The sequence below is a fragment of the Exophiala mesophila genome (assembly GCF_000836275.1).
Source record: "Exophiala mesophila strain CBS 40295 unplaced genomic scaffold supercont1.5, whole genome shotgun sequence".
NCBI classification, from domain to species: Eukaryota; Fungi; Ascomycota; class Eurotiomycetes; order Chaetothyriales; family Herpotrichiellaceae; genus Exophiala; species Exophiala mesophila.
The window spans coordinates 1,033,847-1,060,949 of NW_015622508.1; the positions used below are offsets into that span (position 1 = coordinate 1,033,847).

At 49.5% G+C, this 27,103-nt stretch overlaps 8 protein-coding genes and 1 non-coding gene across 10 annotated transcripts; 4 read left to right on the plus strand and 5 right to left on the minus strand.

Moving 5' to 3' along the window:
* The first annotated feature begins 99 nt into the window (after positions 1 to 99).
* PV10_07145 (uncharacterized protein) lies at positions 100 to 2,212 on the plus strand. The gene has a single exon (XM_016372009.1). It carries the CDS (start codon positions 460 to 462, stop codon positions 1,516 to 1,518), a length of 1,059 nt encoding a protein of 352 aa, XP_016221341.1. The 5' UTR covers positions 100 to 459; the 3' UTR covers positions 1,519 to 2,212.
* On the minus strand, positions 1,867 to 1,950 carry PV10_07146. The gene has a single exon. It is a non-coding gene; the product is annotated as a tRNA-Lys (tRNA).
* PV10_07147 lies at positions 2,108 to 3,487 on the minus strand. Of its 2 annotated transcripts, XM_016372010.1 has the most exons (3): positions 2,984 to 3,487; positions 2,617 to 2,899; positions 2,108 to 2,540 (listed from the first exon to the last, which is right to left on the minus strand). In XM_016372010.1, the coding sequence occupies exons 1-3, from the start codon at positions 3,047 to 3,049 to the stop codon at positions 2,380 to 2,382; spliced, it is 510 nt and encodes a 169-aa protein (XP_016221342.1). In that variant the 5' UTR covers positions 3,050 to 3,487; the 3' UTR covers positions 2,108 to 2,379. The 2 variants fall into 2 exon arrangements, with proteins under 2 accessions (XP_016221342.1, XP_016221343.1); XM_016372011.1 differs by having other exon boundaries at positions 2,108 to 2,899.
* An 826-nt stretch (positions 3,488 to 4,313) lies between these two features.
* PV10_07148 (uncharacterized protein) lies at positions 4,314 to 5,166 on the plus strand. Its single transcript, XM_016372012.1, has 3 exons — positions 4,314 to 4,551; positions 4,625 to 4,694; positions 4,754 to 5,166. The coding sequence occupies exons 2-3, from the start codon at positions 4,678 to 4,680 to the stop codon at positions 4,974 to 4,976; spliced, it is 240 nt and encodes a 79-aa protein (XP_016221344.1). The 5' UTR covers positions 4,314 to 4,551; positions 4,625 to 4,677; the 3' UTR covers positions 4,977 to 5,166.
* Positions 5,167 to 8,368: 3,202 nt separating this feature from the next.
* PV10_07149 (uncharacterized protein) lies at positions 8,369 to 10,725 on the plus strand. The gene is made up of 2 exons (XM_016372013.1): positions 8,369 to 10,060; positions 10,116 to 10,725. Exons 1-2 carry the CDS (start codon positions 8,606 to 8,608, stop codon positions 10,467 to 10,469), a joined length of 1,809 nt encoding a protein of 602 aa, XP_016221345.1. The 5' UTR covers positions 8,369 to 8,605; the 3' UTR covers positions 10,470 to 10,725.
* A 1,237-nt stretch (positions 10,726 to 11,962) lies between these two features.
* Positions 11,963 to 15,192, minus strand: PV10_07150 (uncharacterized protein). The gene is made up of 2 exons (XM_016372014.1): positions 14,899 to 15,192; positions 11,963 to 14,841 (listed from the first exon to the last, which is right to left on the minus strand). The coding sequence occupies exons 1-2, from the start codon at positions 14,938 to 14,940 to the stop codon at positions 12,220 to 12,222; spliced, it is 2,664 nt and encodes an 887-aa protein (XP_016221346.1). The 5' UTR covers positions 14,941 to 15,192; the 3' UTR covers positions 11,963 to 12,219.
* An 891-nt stretch (positions 15,193 to 16,083) lies between these two features.
* Positions 16,084 to 19,989, plus strand: PV10_07151 (uncharacterized protein; the record flags this gene model as incomplete). Its single annotated transcript, XM_016372015.1, has 3 exons — positions 16,084 to 17,472; positions 18,039 to 18,666; positions 18,749 to 19,989. The coding sequence occupies 3 exons, from the start codon at positions 16,084 to 16,086 to the stop codon at positions 19,987 to 19,989; spliced, it is 3,258 nt and encodes a 1,085-aa protein (XP_016221347.1).
* Positions 19,990 to 20,147: 158 nt separating this feature from the next.
* PV10_07152 (uncharacterized protein) lies at positions 20,148 to 22,702 on the minus strand. The gene has a single exon (XM_016372016.1). The coding sequence runs from the start codon at positions 21,865 to 21,867 to the stop codon at positions 20,461 to 20,463; it is 1,407 nt and encodes a 468-aa protein (XP_016221348.1). The 5' UTR covers positions 21,868 to 22,702; the 3' UTR covers positions 20,148 to 20,460.
* Positions 22,703 to 23,599: 897 nt separating this feature from the next.
* PV10_07153 (uncharacterized protein) lies at positions 23,600 to 26,352 on the minus strand. Its single transcript, XM_016372017.1, has 4 exons — positions 25,113 to 26,352; positions 24,910 to 25,060; positions 24,444 to 24,861; positions 23,600 to 24,382 (listed from the first exon to the last, which is right to left on the minus strand). Exons 1-4 carry the CDS (start codon positions 25,987 to 25,989, stop codon positions 23,885 to 23,887), a joined length of 1,944 nt encoding a protein of 647 aa, XP_016221349.1. The 5' UTR covers positions 25,990 to 26,352; the 3' UTR covers positions 23,600 to 23,884.
* Between the last annotated feature and the right edge of the window lie 751 nt (positions 26,353 to 27,103).

Below are 27,103 nucleotides of genomic sequence, written 5' to 3' on the forward strand. Positions count from 1 at the left end.
CATGAGATTCTCCAAGGCGGGGCCCAGCACATGGGAGCTCGACGAAAACGGCCTGGACTCGAGCCGACCGAGAAAATGCGTCAATTCGCATGGTAAGGGCCGGGACCACAGGGTCCAGGACCTATCGTGCCTACAGTATATCTACTAGCACTTACTAAGTGCGCATGCAGAACTCATGTTCTATACCGCCCTCGAGAGAACCAGACACTCGTTCACCTCAACATAAGCAAGTCACTCTTCTCTTTGACTGCAGCTAATTACTCACATACTCTCGTACATATAGTCAGCCAGTTCCCATCCCTGTCTGACTACAATTACATAACTGGGATCAACGGTTCAAAGAGTCAAGTGGACGACTCTGCGTCCAGGGTTACCCTCGTATTCTTCAACGTCTCTCCCCTTCCCTTTACCTCGGCCAGTACCAGTCCTCAGGTAGGGATCATCAGAGCCAATGCACCAATGATGGCATCACCGTCCCCGTATACGACCTATCCGCCATCGACGCCTACACCACCATGGCCATCAGCGATGACATCGTCGTTGAATCAACATCGAAGCAACCTGAGTGGGAAGCGGAAAGCCACCAACATCGATGTCGACGAATACGACCCCCTCTATCTTTCCGGCGGGAGCGGAAACACCACCAGCAGTAGCAGCATATCCTCTCAATTCAAGAAGCTGCGTCTAAACAACACTCGCAACCATACTAATCACTACCAGTCTGGACCGGCAACAACAGACGAAAGTAATATCAACACCCACCCCTCCACACATGTAACACCAGTTTCCTCCACATCAACCACCTACCTCACCACTCCTCCCCACTCACCCGTACGACGCCTTCACAAACCACACGGCAGTCCACGATCAAGACCACCGTCACCAATCTACACATACCACCCAAACAACCCTCAGTACCTCTCCTTATCACCCTCCATATCAACCCCTCCCATTCCCCCGTCATCCTCCTCATTCATGCCCATCGACGACACGCCCCACCGGATCGTGATCCACGATCTTGACGCCGAAATTGCACTGATCGAAGCCGAAGAACTCGCTCAGAAACAGACCGTCTTCCTTCCAGACATCGATAAGAAAGTCTCTAGCATTCCACAACAACTCTTGCAAAACCGATCGCCTGATCAACCACACATTTCCCCTCCGCAGAGCATCGCTCCACCTAATCACTATCAGCCATACGGCACATCTTCTGCTACATCTCTGGCCCCATCACAGAATTGCCCTTCAGCTTTGGTCCTATATAAAGACCCGACGAGCATCAGCGTTCCGGAAGAAGAAGACGTTGTTCGCAAGACGATTATCGAGGCAAGGAAGCGGGCCCGAGAGAAGGCAGTTGATGATCAGCGTGAGAGGGACTTGGCTAGACAAAAATTTCTAACGGAATACCGTAATCGCTCTTTCGCGGGCGATGGAGATGGAGATACGGATTTCGACGATGCTATGACGGATCAGTCGTCCATGGGTGGCGATGACGACGATGCAATGGAGATTGAATAGTCTCTCTCTCTCTCTCGTTACACTATTCTCCAGCAGGGGTCAATCAGAGGATGAAAGAAAGCAGCGTGGATGGCTTTGGCGAATGATTCATATTCCCTTCGTGTCCAATGGAGATACCTATGGACATGATGTGGAAAAGTCAGTCATTCATTCTGTTTTTGGCGGCTCGATTAAACAGTTTGTCTCCGGCCTCAACTCAAATATCAGCCATCACGTGCCAATGTCACGTGTGTGAAGGGATTGAACAAGAGTGATGGAAGGAAATGCCAGCCAAAAAAAAAGACTTCAGGAACACAGAAGGACTTCAACCTTCAACTCATGAATTTTCTCAATTCGAGAAGATACCATAGCCCGACGTGGGGGTCGAACCCACAGCCTTAAGATCACCAGTGTGGTAAGAGTCTTACGCTCTACCGATTGAGCTAGCCGGGCTTGCTTCCTGATTGTGGGCTGCTTCCCGGCTGTCGAAAAAGATCTGGGAGCTTTAACAACTTTTGGACCATGCTTGCGTTCAAACAAAACAGGCGTTTCCAGAGTTTAATTATAAAGATACAGTATGAGGCGCCAGGTGCCCGGCGCCCCGATACGATACGAGACGGAGAGGAGACATATATGTATATATGTATGTATGCACCAAAATTTTTATGAATCAATCAATATTTTAGCAGACGAAACCGTCGCTCGCCGATCACCACCAACGCCTTGCATGTATTTGCCTTTGTTTCAATCCATCCCCTATGCCATGCAGAGTGGGTTGGAGTAACTCCGACTCGAGATCTGTATCTGCTATTTTCTGACTACAACCCGCTGGAGTGGCGTGGCTCCAGCATGCGCAATCCACCTGTCAACAGACAAGAATGCTCATCTTTGACCCAACGCTGCTGCTGGCGGAGGCTGACTAGGCCCAGCCCCGTATGGCTGCGACCCGTCGGTGGCGGGAGGTGCAGTATATGTCTGATTTGGATCTGTCTTATTTGGCGCAGCAGGTGTGTAAACAGGCACGTATTCTGGTTCGTGATAGGCTGTAAGAAAAACCATAGTCAATATCGAAGCCCAAACAAATCGAATCGGTCTCCTCGTCGTAACAACTAGACTTACCAGGTGGCGGCGCCCCATAATGTCCCATCTGATAGGTCTGGCCGGGAGCATAGCCATATTGACCGGGTCGGGCGTTGCGATAGAAGGAGAAATGATGGGCATGTTCAGGATGTGCTTGGGCAAAGGCATAGCGTGACCGACGGGGAACGAGCCATCTATGGTACCGTAATGGTGGTTGTCCTTTGGCCATGCGGCGTCGTGCGTGCAGGTATGCTCCGAGGAAGAATGCCAGGCAGGCGATGACTAGGAAGGCAATGACGGACCATTTGATGATATAGGCTGTCTGTATAGAAGGGAGAGAGGTTAGTTTCGTGATCGGGGATCGAGTACAGAGAGAAGGAGGAAATCAGGAGTTGGAGTTTCATACATCTGAATACCACCAGCCCGGCCCATCATCGTAATATTGCCGTCGCACGAGGGAGGAGAGTTCCATGTTGGAGTTTATGAGGTCTTAGAGGTGTGTGTTGAGGGAAGTTCTGGTCGAAGAGAGCGAGTGTGAGTCGACCAAAGAGGCCCAAGTATGAGAGTGAGTCCAAAGTCAAGCGGAGAGTCGAAGTGAGTGACTTCTGCCGCAGTCGGAGTTGAGGTGGTACAAGCTGGTGACCTTCTCACTCAGGCGAGCGATCGAGCGAGCGACTTTGACGATAATCACTTGGTCCAAGATTCCGAATTCACGATGAATCGAGTTTCATATGTAGTAGAAATAAAGGTGAAGGCAACAGTGGTAGTAACAAGCAGTGGCAGAGTGGACAGAGGATAAGAGGATTCCGAAACATTGAAGTCCAAGCCTCGAGGGGCGCCAATCCAAGCCCAAATTCGGCTAGGCGTACGTGTACATACCAAGTTTCCAAGCCTCAGCCTCCAGGTTTGCGAAAGAGCCGTTTGAGAAGATGGGGGGTGGGGGCTGGCTGGTTGGAGCTTTCTGCTACCAATCCTTGCGCCATTTCCAGTGGCATTTGTGGTGGCAGGTCCGGGTCCCTGTCGTGTCTGCTTCCCCCCAAGTGGCTTAAGGTTCCTCGCATGGACTTGGGTATACGTACCTGAGGTGGTGAAGTTACTCCGTATTCGTCTCGTCTACAGCCTACGCAAGAGGCGCAGTCAACAAATTGTTGTGCAACTGTGTTGTTAGTCTGTACTTTATCTCGACTAGTTTACTCTACTCGTATACAGTCGTTTTTAATTGCTGCTTCGTATGCGAAACACACTCCAGATAATTCACGGCCACGATATGCCCATAATTCTATAATGAGTTTGGCGCCTCCTTACTCACCGCCAACCGGCAGAACATGTTGCCAGTCGTTCTTTTATAGGGTTTACAGTACGTGACGAACTCGCTTAACTTGAAGAGGATAGTATGTTTCACGCTTCGGTACAGCAGCAACTTATCGCCTAACTACCTACTATAATTTAAATCCCCAGCTATATTTTTGTGTGGCTACCATTGCATTATGTGTCTAACTTACAAGCCACTACAATTCGAGGACGTCGCGTTGCATAGAAGCAGGTAGGGGTTTTTGGCCACAACTTTCTCATAGGGCACAATAGTAGATGTTTAGCTCTATACGATGGGAACGATGCAAGGCACAAGCCGAATTCCCTACGGCAAATTTTAAAACTAAGGACCTTGGTTGTCAAGTGCAGTAGTCCAATCTGCGTACTGGCGCCTTATCTTACGTCTTTGATACAATACTCAGTAACTTGTTCCTCCGTTCTTTGCATCACTATTGAAATGGCATTCTGTGTCCTGCATTGACTTCTGTATTAGAGCTAATGTTGTGCGAAGCCTCCCACATAGTCCTTCGAAATCTAACCGCCCGATCCGCTAAGCCGCTTAATCAGTAGGATCGCAATTAGCTTCTCTAAGGGCTATTTGAGAGCTATAACACTATAACTCACCTAACCACTGCTGGGCCGATCCGATTGCGGGAGTGCACCGTAAGCTCGATGGCCCTCTGCTCCAAAAGCTTATTAAATATGCTGAGGTGCGAAACGTCTTGGAAACTCATAGTGACGTCCCGGAGGGCCTGCGCGAAGAGATACGACGAGAAGATTAGCAACGATATGACCGTAAGAGAAAAGCAAGAGCAGTATCTCCTTAAGGTTATCCTCCTGTCAATATTACTAATTATATGCCTAGCTACTCTAAGTTGACATCACAATCTCCACGGATGAAGGCTAAACTCGTAAACGCAACCTCGACGACGCTGAGTGCGCTTAATATTCCAGGCTACCACGATGACGCAGTGAAAGATTACGTCAGGTATCTGCAAGGCCAAGTTCGTAATGAACGTCATCAAGCTGAATTCGAAAAGGCCGGTGATATCGTCCTGGAGGACTTCATGGATCTTGATCAAGTCTAAAGAAAATATACTGCTGACTTCTTTACCGCACGAGATATAAAACAAAACCCAGCAGACTAATTCGTCAGGGATATTCCCGCCTTCATCGAACACGAGAAAGCGAAAGAAGATTGATTACAGTTCTAAAAGGAGTAATTGAATGTGCGGTAGGGTGTTTATTATTTTATATTGTACTGTACTAGTTAAGGACCTTCTAGATCCAGAAATCATGTCTTTCGCGACCTATTCATGATGGTTGAAAAACAATGCCAGTATTTCTGAAATGCCCCTTCGCACTGACACTGTCATTTCTGACCTCGTCGATACAGACTTTGAGGAATTCTTTCATATCCATATTAGGGTCTATAGTCCTCATCTGCCTCCAGATATACGCTTTCAACTGAGCAAAAGACTCTTCGATGGGATTCAAGACAGGCGAGTATGGGGATAGGTATATCAACCGTAGTCCGGCATTAGTATATAAATATTCAACCATTTCCGTGCGATGGAACGATGCGTTGTCTATAATAAATACAGGTCCCTCGTCGTAATGACGAAGGAGCTGGTCAACAAATTCTTTGAAGACCTTGCTATTCGTTATATCCTTGAACATACGTGGGAAAATAATGCCATTATAGGTCATCGTAGGCAGGATTTGGTGTCTTTATCCGCCATGAAAGCGACTAATCTAAACGGGCGTGACACCACCAGGCGACTATGCTGTACGTCTAAACCCAACCCATCTATTATAACCTGATTCGTCGATGAAGACGAGCTTCTCTAGGTCTAGAAAGGATAGGTTATATTAATAGGCATCTCTTAAATCACGACACTGTTCACCTGCTCGTCGTCGAGGGATTTTCTTCGACTAGCTACTTGACTTCAAAGTCCTGCTAATAGTCGGGAGCGAAACTCGACACTCGTACTTAAGTAAGAAAAATTCAGCCATGTCGTCGAGGTATAGATCTTTCTGCTCATCGAGAAGTTTATGGAGAGCCTCTAGCTCACCCTTTATTCATTGGTCCTCAATGGAGCACTGCGTGAGACCACACATGTGAGAGGACGCATTAGGCGCCTGCCGGTTTAATAACGTTGCCACAAATGCAGAATCAGAGGATCCAAATATATCAGTAGCGTGGCATGGTGGAAAAGAGAAAGGGATCGGTATAGCTCACGACGGGCTCAAATCGAATCGGCACCGACCACGTTTGGGGGGGCCAGAGTTTGCGTCCTCAATGCGTGAGTTTATATTGTATACGAAGCCTAGGTACTCAAGTCTGAAATGGTCTCATCGTTTTCGCCCAGACAGCTTCTGTTAATGACAAACAGATAGTGTAGTGATACGTAAGGATCCAAGCGACTAGAGCAACAGGGTGGATTCTTTGCACATCGCATATGGCTTTTACCCTCGTTGCGTAGAGGTTGGATGCACGATCGAGTTTGAAAGATCGGCGACCTATATTTTGCCTTCATTGGCGCCAATCCAATCCCATGGAAATAATAGGCGAACAAGGCATCTAACAGTGTGCTGATATTGGTACCTGTGGCCTCAACTCAAGCTCGGTCATGCAGCTATTAACTGTCTCACCATCTGAGGCTTCCTCCTGGTCGTCTACCTACATTGGTGTTTATCTACCGAGACATAGACTCCAGATGAGGGTTTTGTCTTAGGCTACGCTATTTTCTACATCGATCAGCCCTCGTCGTCAAGAGGAAGCGCAACGCTCACTCCCAAGGACCCAGAGATGCTCGGGGGCAGGCATTCTGGGTCCGGGAGGCTGCCCTACAGGACTGCTAAGTAACATGTTGAAAGCCAACACCTTTGGATAAGGGTTGGTAACATCTCCCAGCCTCCTGTACACTGTAGAGCTTTGCCTTTGGCTACAGATAGATGGGCTACCCCCTTAGCATTGAGGAAGCTCATTCACCTCAATCTTTGACATAGCAAGGCACTCCTCTCAGGGCCCGAGTGCCTCTCCAGGAAGTCGCGAGGGTGGTTAGTAGCGTGGCCTTGAGAGCCTCGCCGGGGACAACTGCCCACTACAACCCTTAGGTCGTGTTACGAACTATCTTTTTGCTTTGGAACCATTAATCAGATGGGACTCATAACATCATGAGAGCAACGGCCTGAAGTAAGGGTTTCCAAGGCACTGCAGGTGGACTCCGCCTGTCTGGTCAAGGGGAATCATTTCCCTGTTCACCGTTACCCATAGTGGGCTAGGTTTGACCATCTCTAGCTCCAACTCTGTCGCATACACGCCCAGCACCCGCCCCCACCTTTTCCACCTCCTCCAAAGTCTACATCCACATTTTTAGTCAACACCTCGATTGAGTTGGGACTTGCGTCTGGATCACTGCTTTGCGTGTGTCTTTCAGTCCATCGCTCGTAGTCGGTCTCCGCATGAAAGAGGACCCTCCGAAGCCGTCTTCAACCAGAAATAAACTTGTGTAGCAGAAATGATGCAAAAGAGGGACGTACTCCTCGAGCTCATACTTTCAGCGGGTAGTTCTAGATGTCGACGATGCGATCGTAGTTAGTCGAGTGAGATGGACCCGACCCCACGTGGATCTAGGAAATACAAATCCTATTGATTTACGAGCTGACGCCACGCCTCCAGCACCAGCATGCTTTACCTACTGATGGATATCATGATCGCCTCATAGTGGGCCTGGCTGTTGGGAAGAATGAAAGTACAGTGCTCTGTCCGTTCGAGGACATGCTGAAGATGGTCTGGGTCGATCACTCCACTCAATACGAACCATATATATGACGCCAGGCCCAGAATAGCTTGAGTCGTTTCATACTCGCGGCGCTGCCTTCTTGGCTGTTATGACAGCTCGGCTAGAATTCCTCGGACAATGCCCAGATCATGGCACGAAACTTCCCTTCTACGCAACGGCAGAATACCTGGCGATCACGTCTTCGCTCCAAACTCAAGTCGTACCGCTTAATCCCAGCTTACTTCTCAGACGGGGTAGATATTGAACGTCCTCGTTAGAGCGCTAGCGCTGTGAGCACAACAGTACCACCCATGACTTGGATAAGTATCGAGTCTGGCTATCTTGCAAACTTCAATTGCACTCATGGTACGCTGCGAAGCTGTGGCGGATACACTGTTCATCCGTTCGGACATTTTACATCCCCCTCCGTGGACAGGGGCTAGCAGCATTCCGAGTTTGCGGCCCCACTCGGGCCTATATACTTTTGGCAAGCCAACACTCTCGAAATTCAATCCCTCTCTGATCAACTCTAGGAGGGTACTTTTGACATAAATTTAAACCTAGAATACTTACTAGAAATGAAGTTCTGTTGCTCAACTTCCTAGGGTTTCCCTGCTAGATCGAGCCATAATTTAAAGAAATTTCAAGCTGTGAATTGAAAGGGCTTTTTCCTTATCATAGTTGGGTCCAACCTTTGATCTACCATGAACATATCATCTTGTTCTGCGAGCTGCCTAGTCGTAGGCCACACGCCGTTTCTCGGGTAAGCCGGGCATGGGCTTGTAGAGTCTTTGAATTTATACTGCAATCATACCTTCTTATCGTTTCGAGTGTAGGCGAAGAACGTATATACTCATCTTCTCACGATCAAAACAAGAATTTACTAAGACACGGTCTATAACCCTTCAAAACTGACTTAGTTGATCGAGATGGAACCACCTATCGTTCCAAGAGTCCGAACGCGGCTCACTCAAGACTATACGAGCGATATAGAGGTCATTAGGCCAAGTCCGCTAAAGGGCATGCCTCAGGGTTTCATCGATGAATCATCTCCGAGAACATCAACTTCAAGGTCGCAAGACCGGAATGCCGCAGATTTAGAATCGCCTACAGAGGCTAGACGCAACTTCCTACTAAGCCATGGAGCTCATCCTACGAGTCCAATCGACCGAAATACTTCAGGTGCCACCAGATCAGGGATTGGCACCTACTTTGAGAATGATAGCACTAACACCGTGGAAGAACTCCGAAAGCTAGACTTCAGCCTTGAGTCAGCGGCAGAGGATAGATCTTATGATTCATCCATCAACACTGCATCACACGCGACAAAAAAACCTACTACTACCACCTCTCACTCGTCAGCAACAAGACTTCCCGACTTTTTTGCTCCACAGATTTTCCAGGTTGTGCTCCATAACCCTACAACTGCGTACCAACTCTTGATTTTCAGTCGGTCCCGGCTCGCTGGAGAGAATATTGAATTTCTTCGGAAGGTTGAGGAGTACGGTATTTTGTTGGATGAAGTGGCAAAGAATATGTCCGAAATTCATCGAGAGTATCTTTCTGTCAACGCACCCAGTAAAATCAATCTCGAAGATGGTGCTCTCCTAAAAGTCAATCGGGATCTGAAATCGGCACTTGTTTCCACACTGCCTACACTCGAGGTGGTTTTTAACGACTCCCAGAACAAAATGGAACGTGTTGTTGCTGAGGACATTTATCCTCGCTTTGTACGACATCAGCTCACGGCGAGTGCGGTCAGGGCACTTGCTACCGATCGGAGCAATTTTGCTGGGCTGGGAGACTGTTTCGTTCTATCGGATCCTAGCAAGGCCGACAACCCTCTTGTTTTCGTTTCCGACGGATTCGCCAAAGTGACGGGATATGACCGCAGAGAGATCATCCCTCGTAACTGTCGATTTTTACAATGTCAGGAGACGGATCGAACGGTTGTGCGCAATATTCGCAAGGCACTCGATTCCTGCGAGGAATGCGTCCAGTTACTTCTTAATCAAAAGAAAAATGGGGAGCCGTTTTGGAATCTACTGTACATGACACCACTCTTCGATTCCCGTGGGAAGGTTGTTTTCTTCCTTGGAGGGCAGATTAATTGTTCCACCACAATTCATAGCACCTCGGATGTGTTACGAATTCTGGCAATGTCAGACGAAGCGGACGAGGAAGGCGACGCTCCAGCAAACCCCCCAGAGGTACAGAAACACAGTTCTCGCGCGAGCAAGATTCTGGCCCCTTTCAGAGGAAGAAGCCAGCTGCACACCCCACAGCGGGCACCTGGGATGGAAAACGAGCTCCTCAACAGAATCGAGAAGGAGAAAATGACATTCCAACGACAGGTGGACACCTTCTATACGGCTTACTCTAAAGTAAGTACTATGTACATCCCCCTATTTAAACTTTCTATTACTAACCTTCCCGCAGTATATTGTCATTAACGCATCGACTCTTTATATATCGTTCCATTCCGCGGCCATCGCTACACTCCTCCATCCGGCAAAGCCTTCGCAGAAAGCCGATTTATGGACAAGCCCACAGATCGTAGGGCTGGAAATCTTTCGCTTTTTATCAGTATACTCTAAGACGAGGCTAGGAAGTGACTTCAAATCCCGCGTCAGGCTTGCAATTAGGGCTGGTAATGCGATAAGTTTAGACCTGACTCTATGCACTAAACGATTAATGGGTTTTGAAAAGTTTGCCTCGCACTGGACACCGTTGAAGAATGAGGTCAACCAAGTTGGATGGGTGGTACTGACTCTGGGTAGTCTGAATGATTAATCGGGCAAATTTGACGTGGAGAAGGATACGGCGATTGATCAGCCACGGACCTAAATCGACATAAAGATCCGAAAGCATATGATCATTTCTCATCAGCAGAATATCTTGTGCCAAAAGCACTCGTTTTATTGCTACGAATTATCTGAAGCGCCCGCCACTCCTTGATAGTAAGTTAGCTTCGATTGAAAGATGGTCAGCTCTAGAGAATGGTTTCAGCCTTTCATAATAAATCCCTATTACAATTATCTATCTAGTACGGGAAACGACATTGTCATAGACATGATAGGACTATTAACGGTGAAAGACTATATAGGCTCGGCCTCCGCCTTCTACTAAGTCATAGATAGATTGATCCTTAAATCGCTCTAACTATCTATAGCTGAAAGGGATGCGTATAAGGTTATAGTTGGGAAGATCATACTTAAGAGATCAGGAGAACATCCGAGGATCGTCGAGTACGTTGGTGTTCACTCCACGGTAGCGATTCCCAGTTGCCTGACGAGGCTCCACTTTGCTTTCCAATCATTTCACCGTCCTACGTCATTTGTACTGTAGAGGAGGATATACACGTTTTCGGCGCGCGGGAACAACGCCAAACCAAAAACCAAAACAAGAGAGAATCGATGAAGTTTTCGTCGCTAGGAGTGGCTATTGAGATAGACTCTCTCTCTCTCTCTCTTAACTCGTTTTGCTCGCTGAACTCACTGACTAAACTGGATAAATGACTCGACTAGGGCTTGACTTGAATGAATGACTATTGTTGAACTGCCTGATGGATGACTCGCTTACTTGTTTGATTGATATCTCTCACTCCTCGATATCCTCCTATTGAAGGAGGTGTATGTCCTCGGATGATGACTCAGCATCGCCAGTCTTGCCTAGGTAGTCTAGAACGAAAACAAACTAACTAACCAATCCTCCTATCGCCTCACTCCAGTACATACCAGGTTAACAACCAGGACTACCCAGTGCCGCGCTAAAGCCTCCATTCCCACTAGCCTAATTCAACTAAGCTTGTAAATTTCATACCGTAAGTGACAAACAGATGGCGACCCTACTCCGTAGAGTGAATTTGTTGGTCTTGATCTAGCTAGCTTTAGGTGGGGTGGAACCTAGAAGTGGTCCCTTGATATTTTAGACCATGTCTGCAATGCGAAGCTGCAATCGAAAACGCCTGTAAGTCGTTTCGAGTCACTCGTCGAATAAGTTTTCAACCTGAGACCAGATGTACTCCGTATGCGACGTATGCGAGAGTAGTATACTTTTCTCAATAGAAGAATGAATGAATGGTCTTGATTTGTCGATCCCTGCAGCTCTTCTCCACTCTGGGAGCCAAAGTGTGAAGACGGTGACGCAGGGGTGACATGCAGCCCTGCCAGCCTGTCAAATAGCAGAGGATAATATCATTGCTGACATGAGGCTGTGGATGCTCATTTCGGTTTCACCAATGCTCTCGGCTATATTGAGTCTATCTCCTTAAGGCTACAGGAGGGTCTTTACTCCAGGCTCTGCACCCTGAGTTACTAATTACAGTACCTAATCATATTGTTACAGGTACAGCTATTCAAGCCACGTGACAAGTGTCGAGACAGGCATGTTTGTACGGGCAGTCTCGCATCATGTTGGAATCACTCATGCTCATCTTATGAATCCAATTTCATAGAATTACGTTGAAGGTACTAATCTGCTACATCGCAGATGGCTAGGTATCCTCCAACGGACAGGCCAGCTTTGCCTTGAAAATCAACTTTTAATCTGGGTCTTCCACCAGATCTTCCACAGTAGCATGTCTCTTTTTCGGGTCTGCTGGAGAATTGTCTGCTGCTGAACTGCTCTCAGCCTGTTGTTCTCCATTCATCTGCTGTGCGCTATTTCCATTTGAATCTGCGTTGTGAGACGAGCTAGAGGCACCCCATTGTGGTAAGGGGAGGCTCGACACTGGTTCGGTAGCGGCTAAATGAGGTTGTTGATCTTGATGCGACTCTCCATTGGAGTGTCGTGTAGCCTCTTCTGTGGATGAGATATCAGCTCGGATCTCTGGTTGCCCTGAACCTGCTCCGTTTGGAAGAGATGCCAACAATTGGTCGAGTTGCTGCAGATCATGCTGCTGCAAAGAGCTCGAAGAACCTAGCAATGGATTTTCTGTGTTGATAGTTGTGTCTTGTGTAACTGTCGTGGACGGTCGGCTGTGTGCGCTTGCTGAAGGTCCGTTATTATGAAGAGGCCCAGAAACTCCCACGGCTGCCCCAGCTGGAGGTGTTGGGCCACCAGCAGCCCGCGGCAATACCGGAGGAGGGAATTGGCCGACAGGCGTAAACTGAGGGAGTTGTGGGAAGCCAGGAAGAGGTCCAGGCATAGTCCCAAGGAACTGCCCGTTCGACCCAAAGTGTTGAATGGAAGTCGCGGGCACTGAGAATGCAGAGACTTGTTGTATCTGGTGACCGGGAGAGACTGATTGCAGTGGTAACATGGTCCAGCCTTCTGGCAAAGTGACCCCTGGCGGTAATCTGTCACTTCCCGATCCGACCGGAGGCTGTTGTGCATCAGCCATGAGGGTTGCTGGGGCTCGATGGACTGGTGGAGGGGGGAGTCCAGATTGCAAATTCGGTGCTGCTTGTCCTGGAGCCTGATTCCTCAGTCTTTCCAACTCGGCTTGAAGTGAGCGGAGAACAGTCAACTCATTGGCGCTCTGTGTCAATGTCTCGATCTCCTGGCGTATCTGGGCCTCGACAGCGTCAAGTCTCTCTCGAGTGGTCAACTCTTGATTGTCTCGCCGTCTTCTGCGAACACCAGTCCATCGAACGCCCAAGCCAAACTGACGTGGTGCATTAGGGTCCACATCTGCTGGGGGCTGAGGCCCTCTGACTGCACCAGCGACACCACCAGCATCACCCGCTGCAAGTCGTTGCTGAAGATCTTCAAACATGTTCCCACCTCTGACAGCACCGAGTCCAATGCGGAGAGGACCAAATTGATACACTCGAGGCCCAGGTCTTGCGGCGGGCGGATGGGGTCCTGCCTGGCCTTGACCACCGGCGGCTTGGGCGGGCGCGCCGGCATTCGCCCGAGCACCGGTAATCCCGTTGGCACCCTGCCCAGTTTGCACGACATTTGCGCGACAGGTTGGACATATCTGCTGCCGCTCCAACCAACTCCGCAGGCAAGAAAAGTGTAAGACGTGTCCGCAAGGGAGCTTCTTTGGTCTCATTCTTTCAGCAATGGGGTTTGGCGGGGGCCGAGGACCGCCGGCTTCAATGACAGGTGGCTCGTATGGTCTCATCTCCTCCCTGCATATGATACACACATCCTCTCTCCCGATATCTTCTGCGGTTGCATCGGGATATCGCTCATTCATATCCCGGGTTGCCGTACGGTACTTCATAAAATCCGAGATTCGTTTGATGAAAGATCGCATGGTGAGGAAGACATCGCGCAAGATGTGAATTGGAAGGCCATAAAATACAAGAAGAATGAAGAAAAAGGCAAGGTAGATGACCAGTTTGAAAAAGTCGGTGGCAAGATCGAGGTAAAAGACATAACGCCCTTTATCTTCCCAGCCTTCAACTTCGACTTCGTTGTCGTCGACCGGCTCATTGAGCGAGTCTCGCATCACTTGTTCGAGTGTGCGCCGTGTTGGGGAAGGTCTGAGTTGGGTCGCTTGTTCGTCTTGTGGAGGAGTGCTGGTAGATGGGCTGGATTCTTGAGCCAGGTGTTCTCGGTATTCCGTAACAGCAGCGTGCATTCTTTCTTTCTTGATCTGCTCAATTCTTTGCCGCTTTTGTTCCCGGACGATACCAATCTCGATCAGATTGATTGCATATCTGACGGCCGTGCTGATACTAGTGATGGACAAGACTCCGAATTCGAAACCAAACATGACCATCATATCCGGCTTAGCCTGTCTCGCAACCTGTTTGACCACATATTCGAGCATGGACATGTCAAAGGCAACACTGAGGCCCAGACTGAGAGCGAGCCGGGTGTGGAAGAGTCGTGGATTTCTAGGAGGTTGTTGTTCCAACAGTTCTACACGACCCTCGCCAATCCAGCCCCAGACTTTACCGGCAAGTAAAGAAAAGAACATGGAAAGAAAGGTGAGGCCGATCTCGCCTCTGAACACAGTCATGGCCAGACATGTTTCGGTGACGGCGAACCAGGCCTTCTCATAAAGTTGTTCCACTTCGATGGGACGCAAGTTGCCATAGAGGAGTTTCTGTAATCCGAGCAATAAGGTGGAGGCGATGACGAATAGAAGATTTGTGAGGATCATCAAGTTCGCGGAGGACTGGGCAAGGTAGACGGCGGCAGAGTAGAAGTTGGGACGTTGAGCCAGGGCTTTGACCACGACGCCTGCTGCAAGGGCAGTTGATACCTAGAAGCAGCTGTTAGTCTATGACAAGTAGGAAAGTTGGAAGAGCGGTGGACTGACCCCAGCGTACGCGGTCCATCTCAACCTCAACCTCCCAGCCATGCTGTCGATGTGTGGTGGAAGTCCAAAGACGATGGTTCAAGTCAAACACAGGGTGCGGAGGACTGAGAAGCCATTATTAAGGCGCCAGTAAGGGAATCCGACTACACACTGCGCGTGAACATGAATTGAGGGTGGTTAAGGTGCAGTAGACGAGGACGATGACTGATCAGAGGGTTCCTTTGCGAGGTCGTCGTGCAGAGAGGTGGACTTGTGAAGGATGTAATAATCGAGGCGAAAGGTGTCCAGTTTCCGGGATTCTGATGCTGGGAGAGTAGAGTTGCAGCTTATGTCACCAAATTGGATCAAATCAGGTGCGGGCGTACACCTACGGAGTAGGTAAGGCACCATGGCACGCACCGCATGTCAGGGTGCCACGGTGCACACGCAGGCGGCGGCCTGGCCTTGGTGCAGCCTCCGCGTGGATACCCCAAAAGTGGCGTCATTTTATGCATGAGCCTGCATACCAGTCAGGCCAGTGCTCCCTATGATTTCTGATAGCCAAGGATCCATCTGTTTGCTCCTAAGGTCACAACCCTTTAGCTTTAACATGTCCACTCCATGCACGGACGACGTCGTCCGTCTAAGGGCATTCACAATACATTGATACATGGAACTGCCTACTAGAATTCTAGTACCAAAAGAGCATTATGGCACCCTGAATGCTCTCAGCCTTTAGATGCTGTTCCTATGCACCATGCCTAACATCTGTTCTCCTCGGTCCTCGGTAGGTCTGGTTGATTGCGATATTTACAGCCTTTGTGAGTGTGTATTGAAAGGCATCTGTTATGAAATTCTCCTGATTTTAGGGGTACATCCGATCCTCGCGCCGTCCTTATGCTCATACTGTTCTGCTGCCATGAGAGATTGAGTTCCTGCTCCTCCTGGATACTAGAACTAGACCTTTTGGGAAGGAGCGAGTGGGAGATGCTCTTTCCCTCTGGCAGGGCGATACTACGTGTCTTCTCACCACGAAAACTTCAAAAACTTCAGACCATTGCTTTCCAATCTACTCATCGACGAGCGCATGATGCTGCCTGTCTTACAATGGCCAACTTCAACTTGACATCAATGAGCCTGTCGTCCTGCTCTCTTTTACATTGCTGGTCGAGGCGAGCTGGTTCAGTTCTGCTATCTTCGTTCGACATGGATCTGATTCTCAAGATTCAGGCTCTTCTGCCCAACCTCACTCGACTTCATGTATGTGTCTTTCGGTCACATCGTCGTCATTCACTAACCTCGCTTGTTCCAGTCGAAGAAATGATCACCCAGCCCCTCCCTTACCGCTTTTTAGTGAAACTTTTCCGCTGGTCAATGTGGACAGATGAAATGCGCTCTGATACGTCGGTGACGAAGAACGAACTTATGGCGCGTGGAAGTCATGTGTCAGATGCTCCATATGGAGGAGGGGACCGACCAACTCGCCGGCCTCCTGTCGCGACTGTGACCATCACAGTCACAGAAAGCATGTATTCCACAGGCTCTTCCCAGTCCAACAGTCGAGCACAAAACAGTGACACGGACGTGGAATCTTCTCACACACCTCCAACTCTCACCGTTGTCGTCACCGTCCCAGCAACCACTGATATAACCCTCTCCTCTCAGTGGACCGGTCAGGAGCAGAACAGCAACACAACAGCAACCGTTGTTACAACTACATCTGTGCCTGACGGCATGATTACTCGGACTGATACTTCCTTTTCTACCGCCCCTACTGGTTCTATGACAGGTTCAAACGGGACTACCGACTCCACCGACAGCCAGTCTAGTGGACAGGGTACTATATCGGAGCTATCTTCTGCAACAAATAGTGCTATCACGGACACACCAAACTCCATCTTTGTCCCAGCTGTAGCTTCAGCCGCATCTGCTGCTTCCTCGGCTGCATCAGCGATCTCCGACGACCATGGCGCTAATACTGATGCTTTGCACACTGCATCCTCGATTATGAGTGCTCTTGCCTCCTTGGCCAGTGGCTTCTCATCCACTGGCCCTTCAGACAATACTGAAAATTCTCTTGCACAACTCTCCTCTGTCGCAAGCGCAGTCTCGTCCATTGCAGAGCTTGCATCAGAGCTAGGAACAAAATCTGAGGAGCTTCCGTCTGCTGCTCCGTTCATCGCATCTGCTGCCTCGATTGCATCATTGGCCGCGTCCCAGGACTCTTCTTACGCTAGTGCTCTGTCCGCCAGCATTTCGAGCCAAACCAGCGCCTTGCGCTCGAGCACGTTCTCCACGATTGTAACAACGGTTCCAACAACAATTGTTGGGTCTGACACGACTCTTACTACCGAGACTACTAATGTGACAGTCATCCAGATCTCCTTGTCCGATAGCCCTTCTGAGGCGGCAGGAACCACATCACTGGCCAGCTCGGAAAGTCCAGATTTGCTTACCACGTCTCTGTCTTCATCCCCTTCTTCTTCCACTTCTTCTCTCACATCAACTATGTCTTACACTTCTTCTCTCACATTAAGCACATCTTCCGCTTCTTCCATGACCACAACAAACGCCCCTTTGACTTGCCAACACGATGTGAGCCCGTAGTGCGGGTTCGTCTCGAGATTTGAACTGTTGACCCAAGAGTCTGGCAGCACTCAGAATTGCCTCTGTCCTATCTGTTTCGATCTCTCCCAAATATGCAGCGAGACCAAGCCTGACCTTTCAACTTGTCCAATTGATGCTGGCTGGCTATGCCCTGTCATCACGACAGGAGATGATCCAACTGTGAGTTTCAGCCCAATAGTTGGCATCACTTTCCCAACTACCACGCCAAGCATCTGGAGCATCTTTCCCGAGATGATCACGCGAACAGACAGAGATACGGACAGGACCAGCGTCACCTGGAGTGCCACGTTGTCCACAAGTATCAGGTCGTTGGACCATGGAGTGAGAATCAGATATTTCACCTGGACTTGGGAATGTCCGCATCCATTATGTGCTGCTGTCAGGCATGGTGAAAGACTGCTCCATCTTGCTGTCGATCTACTCAAGTGTCTCTTCCCAGGAAGATGTAAACCTCCGGGTAACAATGGTTGGGAGTGGCCACCGGTTTGAATCTTCGTGTCATCGTGCCGATTGGTAACTGACCTTTGGATAAGGTGCCTGCACCACCTCCGTACCCGCCACCAGACTTGGAATGGATGACTGTACCAGAGACTTATACAGAGACTGACACCGACCCTGCGGTAAACCCTGCCACCGAGCCCGTCACGCAGCCCACTACAGAGCCTACCGTCGAGTCTGCCACCGAGTCTGCCACCGAGTCTGCCACCGAGTCTGCCACCGAGTCTGCCACCGAGTCTGCCACCGACTCTACCACGGGACCTAGCACAGGACCTAGCACAGGACCTGCCACAGGGTCTACCACCGCGTCCACCACCGCGTCTACCATCACGTCTACTACAAGACCTGCCACCGAGTCCTCTCCTAGTAATCCAACAACTACTACATCTATCGAGTCTACCACCTCAACCTTGTTGACCTCCGCCACGTCTTCTTCGTGTTCATCGACGGTGTTTTCAACATGTACGGAATCCTGTGTTAACATGAATGCGTCCTCTACAACAACCGAGACGTGTTCGATAACGTGTACAACCCTTACAGGATGCCTTGCTAGTGTTTTCTCAACAGCCACAACATCAAGTGCGACGGTTACTGTCGAAGCCTGTCAAGCCACACAATGGTACAATGGCAAGTTGTTTTCTGGTGGTACTCCCGACCGATATGGTAGCTGACTCATTCCTAGAGCCTGATGTTTCCTCTCAAATTTTGTCTTGGTTTACCCAATTTCCTGACTTTAATTTACCAGATATGGGTTCAAATGATACGATATGGTCGGACGCAACTGATCTGTTCAATGGAAGTGGTCAAGAGAGGACATCCACAACTAGAACCGATTCGACTATAATGCCTCCCTCAGATGCACCGACATCAAATTCTGACTCGACGTCGCCTTTTACGCCGGCCTCAAATTCCACTTCTGTCTCGGCCTCAATAACTACCTTGACATCAACAACGAGTTCAAACCCGACAAGCTCCACCTCTGTTTCAACGTCGATGACCCCTACCTCAACTACAACTTGGACGTCGAACTCGAGCTCGACGTCACCTTCGTCCTCAACTGTATCACCAAGCTCAGGGTCCTCTTCTTCTACCGTTTCAAGCACTAAGCCTTCCACTACCTCTTCAATTACCTCATCTGAGGGGTTTCCAATTCTACCAAGTAAGCCAACAAGTTACACCACACTTTCGACCTCGGCAAATGGAGACGTCTACAGTGGCGTTGCTGGATCGCAAGCGGGACACCCTTTCTGGCTTTCCACAACATTGCTAGGCCAACGATTCACTGCGACACGCACAGAGCGAAATGGAATGACCAAGACGATTGAAACATGCGAGGGATGGAAATTACCAGGCATTACAACCTGCACGAACCAATGGGCGGTGTCGACAGTCATGCCAATTCCACTGCCTGAGCAAAGGATATATTGTCAACAGTGGAATCCCGTTGGGCCGCTACCACGAAAAGGTCGGGTAAGATGCGCCACGAAGGAAGAAGCAAACGACTTATTTCATACATTTCATATCTTCCGCAGGGGGACGATGAGGGAATTTGCAAAGGACTTCTGCAAAGAACTCATTGAGAAGAAGATCTTCTTTTCGAATGATGGTTCTCAGAGGACTTTAAATGGACAGCAGAATTCGACGGGAGAATGTGGGAGTTATCGGGTCAAAAATACCAATTACCAGATGGGCATTGGGATTACATTTGACTCGGCTGCATGTAACCGGGATGGCAAGCATTCCGATGACAAGTGGCTCAGTGGGGTTGGAATGAAAGAGTTTGGCCTGAAAGCGTGTGTGAAGGCTATTGGAGAAGATATTCCAGGAAGTTGCCTGCTACCGGTACCGCCAGTAGTCGGTAGCTTTATGATTCAAGATCTAAGCCACGGAGGATCTTCGTGGCGGCATTGTCTGCGCTTCTCTGCCATTGGGTACAACAACAACAGCGGGCAATCAGTTCCAGATACCATTCATATATCTACATAAGAGGAGGTGTTTGCAAGGTGTGAAGGGCCGAACAATGGAGTCGTGTCACAAAGAGGTGGGCCATGAGGAATAGATGAGTGAGGACAGTGACAGTAGACTAGCTTACAAGGGCCATGGCAAAACAAGGATGTTTGTTCGATCATAACATTAGTTGTGATGTGTATGGACTGGTGAATTATAGAGGCTCTTCTATATATATGTGACTTAACATGGAAGTCATACAGTCCCACATGACATGGATAATTGACCAAAGTGAGATAGTTTCCAACCGCCGAATAATATGCTTCTCTTGAAAATGGCGTCTATACATTGCGTCCGAGGATATATATGCATGAAAACTGGTTGTGACAGTGTTGGTGACAGTGGTGGTTGTGGTTGTGGATGCTGTGATGATCATAGTTGCAGTTATATGGCGATATAAATATTCTAGTTTCTGGGTATCCGAGTTCATGTCATGTTTGTTTCTCCAAATCAAAACCCATCTCCTTCTTTCCAAACCCTCCCGGCACTTTCCGCTCTGACTCTCGGATCCGTGCCAGCCTTGATTGCATTCAAGCGACGATACTCGAGATCTGCATCTAGCTCTCGGATCAGAGTCCTGAGTTCAGCGTCTTTACCCGGTTCGGGGATGTCCAGGTCGCCGATCTCGACATCGGGTTTCCATCTCCAAGTAGATAGATCGAGCATAGATCTAGACCCAGATCCGGATTTGGCTCCACCAGACTTATCGTCAACAATGCGAAATTGTTCGATTTTATCCGCTTTTTGCTGCCACTCCTTCAAGGCCTGTTCATGGACACGTTTCTGGTAGCGTAATTCAAACCACTTGTCAAACGCCGCTTCATCCTTGAAACACACACCAAACCCATCACAGTAACAAGTCCGTTGATTCGGACAATTGATGGCCGTGTCGGCAAAGATAACCTGCCAAATATATTCAAAGATCCTCCCGGACATGGTATCTCGAATCGGCGACTTCCGCATCCAATTACGATAATGTTCATACTCATCCTTGGAAATCCGCTGGATTCGTTCCCTCGACAAAGCGAATTGCGAACAACACGGTTGGGCCAGGACTTGCGGAATGGGTTTTCCGGGGAAGATCTCTGCCCACGCTTCGGCGATCATGGATTGTTCGAGTTTTTGTTTATCAGGTTCGATTTTTCCCGGGTGGATCCAGTCGGGACAACCGGGCTTCCAGTGACAGCGGAGATTCATGTATCCTTCGCGAAGGACACGTTCCGTGGAGAGACGTTTGATCATTTCGCCGGCGTCGAAGTTGAGAAGGTCGTCGTTGTGCCATGCCAAACGGTGTGAGTGCATGAAGATATTGACGTCGGCGAGATTGTCGTAGAAGTCGAGGATGTAGGTCAGGTAGACCATGACTTCGTGGCCTTTGTTGACAGGTGGGTGGAATTCGGCGGTGGGGTCGTCGGCGACGTAGATTATTCGTGTGGGTGGTGAGGGGCCTAGGTCGACTTGGTCGAGCCAGGTGACGTTTTCTTTGAGGGTGCGTGCCATAATGAGGTTGCGGGTGTGGTTTTGTTGTTGGTGATGATGATGGGGAGAGGGGGTCCCTGGGGTGATGTATGGGCCTAGGGGATTGGTGTTGGAATGGTTGAAGAGGCCTCCTGGCCGGGCTCCTCCTTGTCCACCGCCGTGAGCGGGGGTCGGGAGGAGAGGTGGATTGGTAGGTCGCTCAAATCCATATTGGTCTTCTTCGTTGTTGAAATAGTCGCCCAGACCAATGACTTGAGGGACTTTGGTCCGGAGTGATCGGACGGTCAGTAATGATGTGGCGGTTTTATAGTAGCCGAGGATAATGATGATGATTGATATGGATCCCAGTAAAACGAAGCTGCGTTTTATGTGGATCATGGTGTAGATGGGGGGAATGAAGGTGGTTGTTGTCGTTGAGAACTCATTCGATGTATTTTGTACTATTGATATGGTGGTGGTGGTATCCAAGTGGTGGAGGTCTGCCACGTGTCCGGCAATCGGCTATTGAGTGAATAGGATACAATCGATAGATTACCAGAATGGAGAAGTGGGTGGACTCAAATGCAAGCAGTGTTTCATGTCAGTCGAATAGATGGTGTAGAAATCCCTTGGAGAAAGAAGGCCAGCCCTCAGCGAGATAGATGGATATGGTGTGTTGATTAGTGAAGGAGTGATGCGAAGAATAGTTGGCGAAAGATGAAGCAAAACTCGTGGTTGGGCTCCAGTAAATAGTCCTATGCAGGAGTAGCGTATGTGAATGCGGGAACATATGGTGTGGAGTGAGATGGAATCGAGGGGAGAGAGGGTCGACGAAAGGATTCCACTTGTGATATAGCGTCGACCGGGGGAAATAATGACATGTAAGCACCGAAAGAGAAGAGCAACAAGTACTCGTGGCACTTCAAGGTTGATGATGAGTGTGGAAAGCGTGCGCAGCGTGTTTGGTTCTTACGGTAAGCCGATAACTGCTCCCGACAAGTACTCCGTAATCAACATGTGAATATTTGATCAATGTGGAGCAGACAATGTCGATGAAACAAGGGACAAGGACATTGAGTTTTGATGACGAATGAGGGTGGATGGGTGGATGGGTGACCTGACGACGCGTCGACTTGACCTGAATTGACTCGAGTAGACTTTTGAAGGAAATCTGTCAATGGCGTCGTGTATAGTGGTTCCAAAGGTTCCAGTGTATCCAGCGTAGAGGTACGGTATCCACTGAACTACTCCGTACACTGATGTACAGTTTGCATTCGTATGACCAGGAGATAGACAGCCACTCCGACCGCCACCGAGACAGCCACCAAAAGACACCGAAGAACGGTTACGATTAGCTGTCAGCCGTGCGTGCAATGTAGTCTGTGCAGTCTGTCAGTCTCTGAATCGACTTTTCCGTCACGTGTCTGTGCGTTTTTATTCCTTCTGATTACGTCGACAAGTGGACCAGGAGAATGTGAGAGAAAAAAAACATAACAAAGACAAAAAGATAGGAGAGACACACGAGATGGGCATGGCATGGTAACGGTGACCAAAGTGGATGGATTTGGCCCCATTAACAATTCAAGTTCAGCCGGTTACACAAAAGTGTAAACATCAGTACCATAGGAATCACGCCCAGTACTACTTACAAGCACTCGAGGACTCCGTAGTCGGCCTATCGTATTGTTATTGGGACACACGCCCCAAGCACCCATACCAACCGGGTGCGGGCGGGAGTGGCATGAGTGGCATGAGTGGCAGTGGCAGTGGCAGTGGCAGTGGCAGTGCCAGTGCCGGTGCCAGCTGACTGATTGACTGCCGATGAACTTGGGCCCCAAAATTGGCTGGATCCAAGGAGCAACCAAGCAGCCACAGTACGGAGTAGGTGGGTAGGCACGTACCCCGTAAGTAGCTCCGATGGCGCCCCGGGCCCTGAAAGCTTTTGTTAGGTGTCACGAAAAGCTTAGCATTCACGACGGAGCATTTGACCCTGACGATCAGAAAAGATCAGCCTAGACCGTCACATTCAGGGCGCCGGGGCATCTCAAAGGGGGTTGCCCTGCAGCCAGTGACGCCTGCGACGCATATTCAGATCTAGGAGGCCTTCAACAACAACAATAACAACATCGTACGCATATCAAAATATGTTTCAATTACATATCACGCATATCTGTACATACCTACCAGAGGTATATCGTCCCAACTACACATTTATCCACATGAATTAGAAGAAGCTCAATATATCGCAATCCATCCATCCATCTCACTCACTGTACATGCTGTACACAGTGCCCTCTCTCCAAGGGAGGTTTCTATCCACAGAAAAAAACCAAGCCAAAAAATCCATTGATATACAAAAGTTCGTCTCTGTGGTCCGAAACCGCAACTGTGCTTCTTCAAGTGAATCATGAGCTTCCTATCCAATGCGAAGACTCGTGACACTCCCATTACCACTGGCACTGGCCGCACCATCACCTGGATATCCCCTCACGTAACTGCCATTGCCCTCACGTGATCCACGTTGATTATAATCGCCACTGTTGTGTCCATTCGAAGAATGCCAACTTCTCTCCGTGGATCCAACCTGTGGCGGGAGGCGGCCAGAGCCTGACCACCGGTCGAGGCCTTTGTCATCGTCGACAATCACCACCATCCACACCCCAATCTGACTCTGAGCTCCAACTAATGGTGTGCAATGGATCCATTTGTTCTTGCCATGATCGTCGCCTTTGGTCACCCATCGCACTTTGGCTGTTACACCACGACCTTCTGCAAAGGCTGCAGTCAATTCCTCTCGAACACGGTTCGATCCTCCAATCTTATTCAGGAAGGGCGATTGAAGAATTCCCGGCAGCCTTTGCGAGGGACTGGCAAACAGAATTCGGAGAGATGGATATGGCCTCACAAGAAGGAACTGGGAGGCGGTAGTTAGTAAAGATGCTCATGTTGAATCATGGTTCAAGTTCGACACTCACATTTTGATAGATCCCGCTCAATCTGCCATTCATCCTTTCCAACGGAGAGGCCCGGGCCACGGGGTCCTTGAGGAGCAACCTGGGTTGCTGGGAGGTGACACTTTCGAGGTCCTCTTCAACTACTTCCTTGTGCATTCGGCCACCATGTTTTCGAATGATATTGAGCTCGCCTTGATTGAGCATTTCGCTCAGCTCTTGCAACTCGTCATTCTTCTGTGGATTTGGCTTCTCGGGCACTGGTGGATCTTCGCCTTGGGCTCGTAGGTCCATCAACCTTTGTAACGACTCCATTTCAGCACAGTCCTTGACGAGTCCACTCACGTCCACCTGAGCTCCAATATGGTATCGAATCACACCTCGACTATCAGCCAAAGGTGCCGTCATCAAGAGATTAACAAACGGGGAGCCGTCGCGGCGACTGTTCTCCTGTCAGTACAGGAGCCAACATCACATCGTATTGACCTACTAATTGAGAAGCACCTCCTGATGCTGTTTTCCCGCTTTTACTGCTTCTCTCAATCTTCGCACACTATGGGGATTAGTCATAGGGCCTTGTAGGAAACGACAATTGCGACCAAGCACATATGATAGGCCATATTGTGTGGTACGGTTGAATTCTGTATGACCGTCAGCAAATCGGTACGAATCCACTCTCCATATCTTATGTACCTTCGGAAGTGAAGATGATTGGATTGTCAGGCCTGGATGGGTCGGTCAGACAAAACACCTCGGCCAATCCATCTGACAATTCTCGGAGACGCGGCGACAATGCGCCCGTGACTCGTGCGGCAATGCTTGCGCTGACTATCTGGATATATTCATGTGTGACAAATGCGGGCAGCTCTTCAGTGACCAGGACATCAAACGCTCTGGCCGCACGATCTTCGAGGAATGTGTTGATGGTGGGCTTGACCGGTTTCTGTGTGAATTGCAGGCCTTCAACGGGATCGAGGCCGTCGCAAATGGCATTCGCATAGTGAATAGCGCGCAAAGACTTCAGGGAGTCGAGGTAGTGGACGAGGATGGGGACGGATTGGGGTCGCTGGGTACTGAGGAAGGATGTAAATCGGAAGAGAAAGGCAGGGTCGCTGAAAATAACCTGTAGATGGCCCTTGGAGAAGAGCGCTGTTGTCTGGAACTCGAGAGAAAAGGGTTCGCCGTGGTCAAAAGCTGGCGGAGCGATGAGGTCAAAGGATAAGGGGTCATCATCGACCACCGGCTGGAGGTGATCGCTGTTTTCCAGAGGAACGTTGGCCTGAAGACGAGGTAACTCCCGATCTCCACTTTGACTCGTGCCATTAAGCAGCGACGAAGCCACGTCTTGCGTAGTTAGGGGATCGGATGGTTGCAGAAGTGCTTGGGTAGAGTATGAAGTCGGTTCATCGTGCGATTCGGTGGTGGTGGTCACGGGTTGAGTGGAAGAGGTTGTTGTCGGCGACTTGTCATGCGCACTTTGCGAGGTTGTCGTTGGAGCCACGATAGGAGTCGGGTTGCCATTGTCATTGCCGTCGCCGTCGGTGACAGCAGCAGCAGCAGCAGATCCCATGTCCACAGGAGGAGTCACGGTGGCAGCGAGGAACGATGAAGAGGCGCGCGGTGCGCTGATCGATAATGAGTTCAGCCTCTGCACATGCACCACGCAGAGTTAGGGACGCACAATGACATGCGCTGGAAGAGGTGGGCAGCCGTGACGTTTTAATTTGGGTCGAGCGCCGCAAGCCGTGACTGACTTGAGGTGTGGAGCGACTGACTGTGGGGAAACGGTGGTTGACCTGTGGGAGTTGCACGAGCAGAAGCAATAGGCAGAGTCGATCAGTGGCCCGTCATTGGTCTTGTTGACGGCAAGCTTGAATAGACTGGATAGACGAGTGTTAACCGATATTTGAACAGATGATGTCTGAGGTACACGGGTGATGAACAAAGAGGAATAGACGAGGAATAGACTCATGCTAAAATCACCCAAGTACGGAGCGATCAAGACCGGCTGAGAGTCGATCCTGGATGAAGGTGGGTTTTACACAGTCTAGGGGCCAGTTGTACCAATGATTAGAGGTCGTAGGCGAGTGGAAGCACTCCCCCCCGGGTCTGATGCAGGTACGGCCAAGTGCCCCGAAGTGCCCGAAAGGCTCTAGAGGCCTAATAATAAACCCTCTCGCCCTCGGCCCTGTTCTTTTGCGGCGCCTCGGGCTTCTTGCAGAACAAATCTTCCCCCTCCCCCCCTCAGCGGCAGACATGGATTGCAAAGTATTGTAGTCGCCTCGATAATCATTTTGCGATTCCTTCACACCACTTCCTCACACCCATGCCCTTGATTGGGTCCAGGGAATGCCAGTCTTTACCTTTGATCGACTAGGCTGCTCATAACCTTCTTGAAGTGGAACTTCATACACCCATGATATCTTATCCGATCTTCTGCAAGATGCACCTTGCCGATCACGACAGGCCAAAGTCGCAGGTCATGGGTTGTCGTTAGACTTTGCCGTTGTAAAGGTAAGTACTTAGTGCTTCACATTACATGAAATTGGCACACAGCAGTAAGAGGCAAGACGCAAGAGACAGCTACGAATTCAATGTCACAAGGTCGTCTCTTTCCTTTTCATGGTGAGTCGTGACATGGAACCACGTGATCTAACATATGGCATTGACGTCATCTACTCACC

Excerpts from the sequence above, each read along its gene's own strand:
- PV10_07152 (XM_016372016.1), bottom strand. The coding sequence starts at position 21,867 with ATGATCCACATAAAACGCAGCTTCGTTTTACTGGGATCCATATCAATC.
- PV10_07153 (XM_016372017.1), bottom strand. The coding sequence starts at position 25,989 with ATGGGATCTGCTGCTGCTGCTGCTGTCACCGACGGCGACGGCAATGAC. Across the intron at positions 25,061-25,112 it reads AATCATCTTCACTTCCGAAG|AATTCAACCGTACCACACAA; the intron begins GTACATAAGATA and ends ACGGTCATACAG. Across the intron at positions 24,383-24,443 it reads TGAGCGGGATCTATCAAAAT|TTCCTTCTTGTGAGGCCATA; the intron begins GTGAGTGTCGAA and ends ACCGCCTCCCAG.
- PV10_07145 (XM_016372009.1), top strand. The coding sequence starts at position 460 with ATGATGGCATCACCGTCCCCGTATACGACCTATCCGCCATCGACGCCT.
- PV10_07147 (XM_016372010.1), bottom strand. The coding sequence starts at position 3,049 with ATGGAACTCTCCTCCCTCGTGCGACGGCAATATTACGATGATGGGCCG. Across the intron at positions 2,900-2,983 it reads CGGGCTGGTGGTATTCAGAT|ACAGCCTATATCATCAAATG; the intron begins GTATGAAACTCC and ends CCTTCTATACAG. Across the intron at positions 2,541-2,616 it reads TTATGGGGCGCCGCCACCTG|CCTATCACGAACCAGAATAC; the intron begins GTAAGTCTAGTT and ends TTTTTCTTACAG.
- PV10_07150 (XM_016372014.1), bottom strand. The coding sequence starts at position 14,940 with ATGGCTGGGAGGTTGAGGTTGAGATGGACCGCGTACGCTGGG. Across the intron at positions 14,842-14,898 it reads GATGGACCGCGTACGCTGGG|GTATCAACTGCCCTTGCAGC; the intron begins GTCAGTCCACCG and ends AGCTGCTTCTAG.
- PV10_07149 (XM_016372013.1), top strand. The coding sequence starts at position 8,606 with ATGGAACCACCTATCGTTCCAAGAGTCCGAACGCGGCTCACTCAAGAC. Across the intron at positions 10,061-10,115 it reads TCTATACGGCTTACTCTAAA|TATATTGTCATTAACGCATC; the intron begins GTAAGTACTATG and ends ACCTTCCCGCAG.